The 13,084-nt window shown below is 41.6% G+C and overlaps 1 protein-coding gene across 1 annotated transcript; it reads left to right on the top strand.

The window, feature by feature from the left end:
- Window positions 1-281: 281 nt before the first annotated feature.
- Window positions 282-12,680, top strand: LOC308170470 (death-associated protein kinase 2-like; the record flags this gene model as incomplete). The annotated part of the gene is made up of 11 exons (XM_080545258.1): window positions 282-343; window positions 3,113-3,334; window positions 4,694-4,832; window positions 5,690-5,819; window positions 8,311-8,359; window positions 8,589-8,615; window positions 8,727-8,879; window positions 9,345-9,390; window positions 9,971-10,036; window positions 11,307-11,372; window positions 12,636-12,680. 11 exons carry the CDS (start codon window positions 282-284, stop codon window positions 12,678-12,680), a joined length of 1,005 nt encoding a protein of 334 aa, XP_080401384.1.
- Between the last annotated feature and the right edge of the window lie 404 nt (window positions 12,681-13,084).

Below are 13,084 nucleotides of genomic sequence, written 5' to 3'. Positions count from 1 at the left end.
TTCTTCACACATCAGTAGCATAACACATTTCAGTCTCACTGCCTTCTCCCTTAGTGTACTGTATATGCCTCAGTGGAATGTTATGGCTCTCTTGCGTTCACATTGGTCTGTGTATCATCCTGGATTCCATGGTCTGATTCGTGCAAATAAGCATGTCCTATCCTTCATATGATTTACATCTGTTAACCTTACACATACTGTATGTTCTGTCATCCCTATAACTTATATAGAATGCAGTAGACGTGGAGGACAACGAGGGAGAGAGAAAGAAGAGCATCAGAATGGCTGTTTTTAAACTACAGAATGTGGAGGACTACTATGAGATCGGAGAAGTGCTGGGCAGGTGAGAGAGTATAATCGTACAGAGTACTACTGTCTCTCCTAAAGACCTCTTCATCCCCACTACCCCCGGTACTGTTTCTCTACTGCAAATAACATCAAAAATGTATGTAAATTAGTTGGTTTTGTTATTGATCTAAATTGAACATCATATGAAATGTTGAACACACTGCTGCACAAAAAGTGTTGAAGTGTTATTAGGATTTAAAAAAATAATAATAATTAAACGCCCCCTTATTAAAAAAACAAAGAAGTAAACTCCAGAGACAAGTGTGTATGTTTAGACAGTTGTTACACTGCTAGGCCACACACATGTCAAATCTTTACTAGGAGGTATGAGTAGAGATGCAGCTACAATGATGATCCTCAGACTCCTCTTTTTTCTTTTTTTAAAGGAGAGTGGACATCTACCCTCCTTCACTCTTTATGTTTCTTTATTTAGATAGGTAGAAGTTGTAGAGGTGGGGTTACATTGAGAGAGAGAGAGAGAGAGGAGAGAGCTATGACATTCACCACTCTGGCTCTAGACTAACCCTCAGTCCTCACCCAAAATAGTGCTGCTCTTCGTTTGGATCTATACTTGAAAAGTTGAGTGAAGTTAAAGTAGAGATTCTCAGCTTTTATTGAAGTGTTCTGTGGATGTTGCTATCACCATGCAGCCATTACAACACGTTTTAGACATATAGTACCCTATTTAATCCTTTGTATACAAAGTATACAACCCATTAACCACACCAAAAGTTGGGTATCCTCTCTGGTGAAGGTCTGCCAGGCCTGTACGTCAGCCATCTTCAGTTGTTTCTTTTGAGGAGGTTTTGCCTTAAGTCTCCTCTTTAGCAAATGCTTAAATGCAAAAGGATTTAAATCGAGATTGACTTGGCCAGTCCCTGAAAAGCTCCCTAGTTGCTATGGCTGTATGTTTTGGGTCATTGTCCTGCTGTATGATGAATGTCCATCTAATGAGTTTGGAGGCATTGGCTCGTTCTTGGGCTGAAGAAATGTTTCTGTACACTGGGGTTAGCTTAGCGGTTACGTCATCAATGAAGACAATTATTCAGGTCTATTGGAGGCCATCTATGGCTAAGCCATAACACCCCCTCCACCATATTTCACAGATGAGGTGTTATGCTGTGGATGTTGGGCAGTTCCCTTTTTTCTCCACACTTTACTCCATCATTCTGGTACATGTTAATCTTTCTCTCATCTTTTTCCAGATGTCTGCAGGCTCTTTAGGTATTTTTTAGCAAACCATAATCCTGTTTTTGTGGTTTGTGTCTTGCAATGTCGCCTCTAGTTCTGCTAGTGAAGTTCAGGTTTTTCTTGTGGTGCACATTATTCGGTCATCCACTGTAGAAGCCTTCCTTGGCCTACCAGTTGCATTTGCATTTGAGGTTTTGGTTATGTTTCTTCTAGATTCTTTTCTGATATTTCAGCCTCATAAACGCTTCTGTTATGTCCCCAAATAATATCCAGGGGACGCGGCAGGTAATAATGAAATGAACCGGAGGACAAAGAGGCGGACAGGAGAATATAAATAAACCAAGAATCTATTGTATAACTTAAAAATAAACAGTTTTCAGAAAAACACTTAACTGAAAACTACTTTCAAAAACAGGGAGAAAATGATAGATTGTTTAACAAGGTAGAAGCCAATTAAAGTGGCCAAACACAATACTAACAGACACACTCCGTCTAAAAAATGAGTCACGGTTACTGACGCCAGTACACGCTACAAATTGTAGCAACACACAGAAATTCACTACAGTAGTAGCTTTAGCTGTCTAGCAACCAACACACAGGAACATACTACAGTAGTATCTGTCTAGCAACCAACACACAGTTGCCCACTGGCACCATCTGTTAGTTCCACCTGTCCTTTATCCTCCATCCTTGATGAGCAAGTGAATACAGGTGTGCTCCCTTATGCCATCACCATGGCGATAGGAAGGGGGAAGGACAATAACCTGGGGAGAGACACAGGGAATAACAGAAACACACACACAACCACATTACGACAGTAAACACACACACACACACAACCACACACACAACCACACACACAACCACACTATGGCTGTAACAGCTTCCTTCATTTGTATTGATGTCTATTTGGTCCTCATGTTGACAGACACCGATAGCAGACTCCAAAGGCAAACGCAAAGCTTAGAATCAATTGACATTGAGAGCTCTCTTATAACTGCAAAATTATGTGACGTAACACACCAGAAACACCTGTCAAGCCAATTGTCCCATCACTTTAGGGTACCCTGAAAAAGGGGGACTATGGAGAAAAGTGTTGTAATTTCTGAATGGTGCACCCAATATGTACAAAATACCATCATTGATTTCAAAACCACATTTTTGGAGTGTAGAGGCAAAAGAAGATATGCATGTGTATATATATGTATCCAATATGTACAAAATACCATAAAATAAAAGCTGATAATCTCTACAAATGTAATTGTTTGATTTCAAAGCCAAACCTTCAAAGGCAAAAGAAGAAAAAATGCTTCACTGTCCCACTACTTATGCAGGGCACTGTACGTACATATTTGACCCAGAGCAGTACCAACATGAAACCTGGGTGCCTGTCCTATATAGTTTTCTCTCCTTATCTGAACTTGATTTGAGCTTGGTACAATGGAACTAACGGGAATAGTCTGAAAAGTGCAAGCCCGCCCATCTACCACTCCAGGCAGGCTCAATCAAACCAAAGTATTCCAGAAAAGAAACCAAAGAAACCCATGTTTCCCACACCTCTCCCTCCCCATAGTGGTAACTTTGCACAGGTGCGGGCGGTGCGGGAGCGCTCCTCGGGAGTCCGCTGGGCCGGGAAATTCCTGAAGCTGCGGAGGAGCGCCAGCAGCCAGCTGGGTATGGAGAGGAGGGCCGTGGAGAGAGAGGTGGAGATCCTGCAGGCGCTGCAGCACGCCAACGTCATGGCGCTAAGGGACGTGTTCGAGAGCCGCGCCGAGGTGGTGCTCATCGTGGAGCTGTGAGTATAGGATGGAGGGATGGAGAAAAGGAGATGGAGGATGGGGAGGAGAGGGTGTTGGGTGGAAAGAGTGAGGTGTTTGAGAGGAGGTGTTCATTCACAGCTTATTGTGGAGCTGTGAATGAAGTGGGATGTGATGAAGGGATGGAGAAGGAGGCACGAAGTGCTGCAACATGTCAACGTTATGGCAACAAAGCCCAACTTCTGTATCCACTGCGTGTTAGGAGCCTGTCTAGAAGCCTGTCTAGGAGCCTGTCTGTCTTTCTCTCTGCCTGTCCGATTATGGGATCTGTCTATCTGGCCCAATTGTTTAAAACTTTTGATCTGGATTCCGATTCTTTGATCCAGGATTGATCCACTCCCTTAGATTAGATTAGAAAAGAAAAGATTAGAAAAGAAAAAAATAGGAAAATGTAGGCAATGAAAAATTAAAAGGGCAAAGACCATAGGGAGTTAGAGAGACTTTGTAGGAAAGAAAGAGATAAAACTAGACTGGTGTTACTTCCAAGTGATGTTAGTCTAGAAGGAAAACTGATATGGGGCGAAAGTGAGACTCTGGATCAGAACAAAGCTGGATGACGTGTTTGGTACAGTGACAGGGTCTGTCTCTGTTGTGACGTGTGTGTGTGTGTGTGTTTGGTTTTGTGGTGGTCTGTTGTATATCGCATGGGTGTCAGACATGATTGCTCATAATGTGCAGATGCAATCATGCCGTGTCACATGTGTGTGCCTGTCTGTGTGTGTGTCTGTGTGTCTGCCCCCTCAGGACACAGTGGGTATGATAGAAAACATTGTGTGGATCACCTCACCTATCCTGTTTAATAGGAGGACAACGAGAATCAACTATCATTACTACCTCTAATCTTAACAGCCAGACACTGGCTCCCTATGGCCCCACCCACTTCCTATAAATATAGCAGCAATGCAGAGATCCACACATGTGTGAGACATACACACACACACACACACACACACACACACACACACACACACATACACACACACACACACACATAGAGTCACAAATGCAATCTAATGTAATCAGAATAAGTGTGCCGACTGAGGTTGTTTCTGTGCGTGTGTGTGTGTGTGTGTGTGTGTGTGAGATTGAGGGAGTGAGGGAGTGAGTTTGTGCCTTTGTGCTGGTTCAGTACTTGTCTGAGCTGTTAATGGAGCGGCCTGTATAGACAGACAGAACTATTGACTTTCCTTGTAATCAGTAAGCAGCACTAATACAATCAACTTCCCATATTTTCTCTCTCTCTCTCTCCCTCTCTCTCTTTCTCTCTCTCTCTTTGTCACCCTCACCTTCCCCTCTCCTTCCCTCACTACGCCCCCTCCCTCCTCTCCATGCCACAGTATCAGCGGAGGGGAGCTGTTAGACTTCATAGTGGCGAAAGGGAACCTGTCAGAGGAAGAGGCCATCGAGTTCCTCAAGCAGATCCTGAAGGGAGTGGGCTTCATGCACAGCAAACGCATCGCCCACTTTGACCTCAAGGTGAGAGGGGCACACACAGGGGGCGCATGGTCCTCACTTCCTCTGTCCTCACACCCTCTGTCCTCACACCCTCTGTCCTCACACCCTCTGTCCTCACATCCAAATCACGATCAAATAAAGAGTCACTAGAATGGGGGAAATGTGCTTTTAGTAAAGAAAATGTAGTGATGAACATGGGCAGGAAATAAATCAGCAAGAGAAAAGGAGCACAACAAGGAGCATTCGAGAAAGTAAATGTTTTCAACATATCAAAAGCAAAGGTAAGTAGTATAAAGTATAAAGTAAACACACAGAGTAAAAAACAAATAAAGACCAATAACAATACTGTTCCTACTACTACGTAGTAGGAACACTAATAATAATAATAATAATCACCCCATCTGCTCGTACCCTCCCACCCCTCTTGGCAGTTATATTATGATCCAATCCTTTTGAGAAGGGAGCGAAGACAGACAATTGGGACGCAATCACAGAAAAAGGGGAGATTTAATGGGTGTAGAAATTAGAGGTATTATAGACAAATGGGAAGGTGGTTCCCCCTATCTGGTGTGACCTACTAGGTTCAAATCATGGTCTTGTAGCTGGTGTGACCTACTAGGTTCAAACCGTGGTCTTCCATTAGACTGTGTTAGCCCGTGGAGCTAAAGCCCAGGCATTAGTTCTGGGAGCTAATGCAAGTCTTCGGATCTCAGGCAAGGTCCGTTATTATCATCCTACTGTGCTGTGGTACTGTACTGTGGTTCACTGAACCACCTCCACTACATGTTTATTAAACTTCGGACACTCTTCTGACACCTTGATATTTTACATTGTTGAACGCTTCACGTAAGTAACAAGTGTTTCTCCTCTCTGTTCAGCCAGAGAATATCATGCTGGTTGATAAGACAGTGCCACACCCCCACATCAAAATCATTGATTTTGGGCTGGCCCACCGCTTCACACCGGGGGACGAGTACAGAAGTCTCTGGGGTACCCCGCAGTACATTGGTAAGTGGAACAACCCACATTCTCACAATGGTCACATGAACAATTAGAAGTCTATGTCTGATGTGGGTGTTTTCAGTGGTCTTAGAACATTTAATTGTGTACGGTATGTGTGATTGAGGAGCATGCGAGCGTGTATGTTTGATGTGTCTACTGGCTTTTGTGTCTTTCTTTCTGTCTGTCTGTCGGGCCTTATAGGATGACAGTTACAATATTAATTTTAATTAATTTTGACATTTAGCAGACGCTTTTAATCCAAAGCGATTTACAATTACGAATTACAGGGACATTCCCCCTGGAGTAACTGAGGGCTAAGTGCCTTACTCAAGGGGACACTAGTAGTGGTGTGGTTTCAGGCGGGATTTGAACTCACAACCTTCCGATCACAAGTCCAACTCACTATCCACTAGACCACCACTACCCCAATATGCGGTTGGCAAAGACATTTTGGCAATGTATTGTCAATAGCAAAGCATATCTACTATAGATAGATAGATAGATAGATAGATAGATAGATAGATAGATAGATAGATAGATAGATAGATAGATGGTTGAGAGGTTGAGAGTGGTATAGTTGGGTGTTGAAGTGGTTGAGAGTGGCTTCAGTGGGGTAGAACTGGTAGCCAAGAGAGTGCATTGTTGAGTAATCAGAATGTGTTCTGCAGGTTTCCTGTTGTTTTTATATAAGAGTCCGGAAAGTTCCACGGCAGTTGCAGTAACAAAAGGGCTCTAGGAATGTTGGCCTAAAATCAACATTCCACCATGTTAACCAGATGAGACGATTTGGGGCTACAGAAAGCATGTTGAAGAACAATATGTGGACTTGTTTAAGCAATCTCTCTTTATGTCTATCTGTCAGTCTTTATTTAGCTTGAACCTTGCGAAACCTGCGCAGGTTGTCATGGAGACAACAAACGGGTAGTGGTGGTGGTTATGGACAGGATGTGACGTCAGAGCGTGCGGTGGGGGAGCAGGGGGTAGTGAGAGAAGGCTTCTGGCTAGGTGAGAAGTTTACATAGGCCCAGCAGGAAATGCAGGGGGGAACATGTTACAACTGAGTCACAGAAACACTGTAAAAATTCTGCAGTAGAATGAACCCATATCTCTCTATCTATTTGTCTGTCTTGTGTGCAATATTGTGCAATAGACATGTGTGTGCATCTTACAGTGTTACTCAAATACAATGAGCTGCTGTATCTGTGGCAGTTGCAGACAGAAGAACAAAAGTCATTCACGCTTCTACCTGCTACCGACCTGTATGGTCGAAGGGGGTGAACCACATGTTTCTCTCTTAACACTCTTTCATTTCCTTTCTCACTGTTATACAAATATATAATTTTGTCAGTTCTTATCCCTTTTGCACATTCATGCAAAACATTACAAATGTTGGAACATACACATTTTTTTTAGCACCTACCATTTCTACACAGTTTATATGACAACAATAACATTTGTCCAGAAATATTAGTTTCTAATATCAGAGTTGAAAACAAGTTATTTCTCCATGCGTGTTTCTCTAAATGGTACACATACAGGGCTCAGCCACAGGGGAAGGTCCAGGACACCTGACAGTCTGGTCTTTTAGAAAGGCATTTGATGCAAATCTAGGTTATATTATATTATACAACAGTTAGTTCCGACCAAGTCATTTGATTGGATTTGATTGGACAAGAGGCATTCCATGATATACAGTATAACAGCACTGGGACTTTATGTATCACTCCGCCGCACAGATGTTCTACTAAATGACCGTTAATTAGACTACATTGTTTGTGTTCAGGTTACTAGGCAACAGTCCATTTGAAGTTCAGTTGCGGGACTATTTTTTGTTTATTTTTATGATTAAATAAACAAACAAATCATAATCTGTTGTCGCTTATTACTGTTAACTAATAAATGGCGCTGTAGAACTGTTGTATAAAAGCAATATCACACTCAAGGTCGTGCTGTTATACTGAATATCAGCACGGCTGTGATTGCCTGCGGCCTCGTACCTATGACCGAATCACAGCTCACAGCACTTACTTGTTCTGTGTTCATATTATGGCCATCTGACTCCACAGGCTGGGGTGTGTTATTTGGCATCATGGAGGCTTCTTCAAAACTTTAATTTCTCCCAGGAAAATGTGGTTGCTAGCTATGGTATCAGGTCCCTCCCTGGCAGCTCTACTGTAGCCTACAGACACTGTCAGTGCCTTACAGAACCAATGCTTTTTACAAAATGATGTGCTTACCAAACTGTACACAGTGAGGGTGACTTTCGGCCTTGTTTAACTGCATGACCGACACTCATGTTGCAGAGTAGATTGTTTTAATTTCTCTTCATCTCTTGGTTCTTAATCCTGCCCTATCCATGGGTATGATTATGTGGGTTAGACTTTTAATGGTCCATTATCATCATTTTGAACTTTTACAACTAGTGCACAGATAAATGTGCAATGAATAATGACATTTCTGCTATTTCACTCCTCCCCCCATCCTCACTCCCTCCCAGCCCCTGAGGTGATCAACTATGAACCCCTGAGTGAGGCCACCGACATGTGGTAAACCATTTTACATGTTACTATGAGCAAATAGGTGCATTATACTGACAAATTAAACTATATTAATTTTCATTTGTATCTTAAGTTGTTCATAAGACAAAGAGGGATACCATAGGCCCTAACACTCTTGGATTAACCATGCAGTAGTCATAGTTGTGGTAGGCTAGATGTAGTTCTTCTTGTTTTGAATACAGTCTTTCATTACTCTTTGTATCTCTTGTCTATACAGGAGTATTGGCGTCATAACCTACATATTGTGAGTATCCAAAGATAAGCTGACAGGTTGAACTTCACTGTGGATGCAGTATTACAGTGTTAGCTAGTATCTAGCTCCCTAATGTCTCCCTAACACCACCCTATTTTACAGGTTGAGTGGCATGTTCCCTTTTCAAGGAGATAATGATGATGAGACACTACTGAACATTGTGGGGATGAACTACGAGTTTGAGGAGAACTATTTCAGCCAGACCAGTGTCATGGCCAAAGACTTTATTGAAAAACTGCTGGTTAAAGACCCAATGTAATCAAACAATCTATTTCTCATATTTTGATATAATTTATATGTGACACGGTCCGGTCATTTGGGCCGCAAGTCGGCAACCAATCAAAATGTTCCGACTTTTATTTTGAAACACGGAAATACTTTTCAAAGTTTTTGAAAATCACAACACGAACTCGCTAGTCAAGCCAAAATACTGCAATGCAATGGATTCGGTGAGTAATTCCCACTACTACCTAGTTAACTATAACACTACTTTACATTGTCAGCAGGCTCACAAAACAAGCTGTGTTAGTTGATAAGCGAGTGTGTCATTATAAAAAATGTGTTAACATTTTTCGAAAGAAAAGTCCGAACATCAAATCAGATGCTGACTTGCGGACCGATTGACCAGACCGTGTCACATATGATTACAATACATTTGTTGATTAATATCAGTACACATCTGTATGGTACTAGTAATTCTGTGATTATCTCCTCAAACAGAGAGAGAATGACAGCAGAGGAATGTCTACTACACCCTTGGATCAAGGTGAGAGAATAGAGTGTGTGAATGTGATACAATAATGCACAATTAGTTGGAACACGGTGAAGAGACTAAGTATGGGCCATGTGTTTACTCTCTGTATAGTCTCTGCAAAATGGCTGCATCATATTATTAAATATATTAAATGATATGATATTCCCTTGTGCTTTGGCACAACCTCACCACAGCCTAACTTCAAGGTTCAACTGTGTTTGCTGGGTATAGCCAATATTTTCTCCATGTAGTTGAGTAATAGAATTCGTTTGGAATTGTGGATTTATTTAGTCAGATTTTTTTTTTAAAGAAAAAAACGAAAAATGCTATGTGACTCATCTGGTGTTGGGTTTGTGTGCTACGTTGTAGGACTCTTGCCTTCATCCCCCCCAAGAGGCCCCAGTGGGACGTCACTCACCGCCTGGCCCTCTTCCCCTGATGAATGACATGCCATCTCCTCCCGGTGTAGTCTTCCCTCCTATACCGGTCCGACTGCGCCACCATGCTCTTTGTGGCAATACAACACCCATAGGTGGAAGTCACATGGGCTCCTCTCACATGGGCTCCCTAACCCTCATGTCTGGCTTCCCAGCCGGCCGGCCTTCCCCCCCTCCACGCCCGTTGCCTAAGCGCCCTGGCCCTTGCCTTCCAGATCCGGGTAATCTTGAATGTCTCGAACCAGAGCTAATAAAGGCAGTGCTTCTCAAGAAAAGTTTACAGGAAGAAGAGAGGGTACTGGAAGGATACTGTAGGATGCTGGAAGAGGATACTAAAGAGGAGGACCACATAAAGGTTGTTAAGAGAGAAAACCTTTTCAATCAAAAAGAAGCAACATTAATGAAAGAAGAGGAGAAAAGGAAAGAAAGAGAGAAAAAGAAGAATGAGATACTTCTACAGTTAAGGAGGGGTAGAAAAAGGAGGAATTCTTCGTTTCCACGACGCCCCCTTTCGGTATGTTAGCTTTGTCTTCTCTTTCCATTTATTTATTAATATCTAATGTATCTTTTAATGTTAGTTGATGAATCTATATATTTGTATATATTTGCATATTTACTTAAATCGTATAGTATTTTTTATATTATTTTGTTATTTTGTTTATCTTTGTGGACTGTATGGCTTATTCTTGTTTTATTATGTCGTTTATATTATTGCTATTGTGTTTTATTGATTACTATTGTTTTTTTTGTTTTTTTCATGCTGTGTGGATATTTTAAAGCACTTCGAGTTGCAAAGTTTGCAGGAAAAGTGCTTTTCAAAGAAATATTATTATTATTATTATTATTATTATAATGCCAATGCTATGACACTAAGGTACCCAGCAAACACAGCCAAGTTGTTGCCTGTGTGTTAACCTCCTGTGAGGTTGCAACGTTGTTAGAAGGTAGCCAATGAAATGCTACTTTAATACTACTGAGGGTCGCGACAACGTAACTGCGGAGACTTTAGCCTTTAGCCCATCTGGTAGGCTTCCAACATGTTGCCACACTACAGCCGACTATTCCGAGAATGTTGTCCACAACCTCACCACAGCCTAACTTCAAGGTTCAACTGTGTTTGCTGGGTATAGCCAATATTTTCTCCATGTAGTTGAGTAATAGAATTCGTTTGGAATTGTGGATTTATTTTGTCAGATTTTTTTTTTAAAGAAAAAAACGAAAAATGCTATGTGACTCATCTGGTGTTGGGTTTGTGTGCTACGTTGTAGGACTCTTGCCTTCATCCCCCCCAAGAGGCCCCAGTGGGACGTCACTCACCGCCTGGCCCTCTTCCCCTGATGAATGACATGCCATCTCCTCCCGGTGTAGTCTTCCCTCCTATACCGGTCCGACTGCGCCACCATGCTCTTTGTGGCAATACAACACCCATAGGTGGAAGTCACATGGGCTCCTCTCACATGGGCTCCCTAACCCTCATGTCTGGCTTCCCAGCCGGCCGGCCTTCCCCCCCTCCACGCCCGTTGCCTAAGCGCCCCGGCCCTTGCCTTCCAGATCCGGGTAATCTTGAATGTCTCGAACCAGAGCTAATAAAGGCAGTGCTTCTCATGAAAAGTTTACAGGAAGAAGAGAGGGTACTGGAAGGATTAAGTAGGATGCTGGAAGAGGATACTAAAGAGGAGGACCACATAATGGTTGTTAAGAGAGAAAACCTTTTCAATCAAAAAGAAGCAACATTAATGAAAGAAGAGGAGAAAAGGAAAAAAAGAGAGAAATCGAGGAATGAGATACTTCTACAGTGTAGGATGCTGGAAGAGGCTACTAAAGAGGAGGACCACATAAAGGTTGTTAAGAGAGAAAACCTTTTCAATCAAAAAGAAGCAACATTAATGAAAGAAGAGGAGAAAAGGAAAGAAAGAGAGAAAAAGAAGAATGAGATACTTCTACAGTTAAGGAGGGGTAGAAAAAGGAGGAATTCTTCGTTTCCACGACGCCCCCTTTCGGTATGTTAGCTTTGTCTTCTCTTTCCATTTATTTATTAATATCTAATGTATCTTTTAATGTTAGTTGATGAATCTATATATTTGTATATATTTGCATATTTACTTAAATCGTATAGTATTTTTTATATTATTTAGTTATTTTGTTTATCTTTGTGGACTGTATGGCTTATTCTTGTTTTATTATGTAGTTTATATTATTGCTATTGTGTTTTATTGATTACTATTGTTTTTTTAGTTTTTTTATACTGTGTGGATATTTTAAAGCACTTCGAGTTGCAAAGTTTGCAGGAAAAGTGCTTTTCAAATAAATATTATTATTATTATTATTATTATTATTATTATTATTATTATTATTATTATTATTATTATTATTATTATGCCAATGCTATGACACTAAGGTACCCAGCATACACAGCCAAGTTGTTGCCTGTGTGTTAACCTCCTGTGAGGTTGCAACGTTGTTAGAAGGTAGCCAATGAAATGCTACTTTAATACTACTAAGGGTCGCGACAACGTAACTGCGGAGCCTTTAGCCTTTAGCCCATCTGGTAGGTGCCTTCCAACATGTTTCCACACTACAGCCGACTATTCCGAGAATGTTGTCCACAACCTCACCACAGCCTAACTTCAAGGTTCAACTGTGTTTGCTGGGTATAGCCAATATTTTCTCCATGTAGTTGAGTAATAGAATTCGTTTGGAATTGTGGATTTATTTTGTCAGATTTATTTTTTAAAGAAAAAAACGAAAAATGCTATGTGACTCATTTGGTGTTGGGTTTGTGTGCTACGTTGTAGGACTCTTGCCTTCATCCCCCCCAAGAGGCCCCAGTGGGACGTCACTCACCGCCTGGCCCTCTTCCCCTGATGAATGACATGCCATCTCCTCCCGGTGTAGTCTTCCCTCCTATACAGGTCCGACTGCGCCACCATGCTCTTTGTGGCAATACAACACCCATAGGTGGAAGTCACATGGGCTTTAAAGAAAAAAACGAAAAATGCTATGTGACTCATCTGGTGTTGGGTTTGTGTGCTACGTTGTAAGGCTGTGTTTGGAATGGCATACTAGCATACTACTCATACTAGATTTTAGTATGCCAGAGCGTTCACACTGTACAGTATGCGAGATCTGACTAGCTAAAATGTTTATGAGTAGTATGTAAAAAAATCTGTAAATCTTTTTACAACTTGTTTAGCTATTAAGTTCTGACTATGTCGAAGTAGTATCTACGGGTATCTACGGTAACTAAGGTAACGTCAGATCAGATACAT

Source organism: Nansenia antarctica (assembly GCF_963989245.1).
Source record: "Nansenia antarctica genome assembly, chromosome: 14".
NCBI lineage: Eukaryota > Metazoa > Chordata > Actinopteri > Argentiniformes > Microstomatidae > Nansenia > Nansenia antarctica.
Note: the sequence above shows the minus strand (reverse complement) of the source record. Positions and strands in the feature narration are given on the sequence as shown.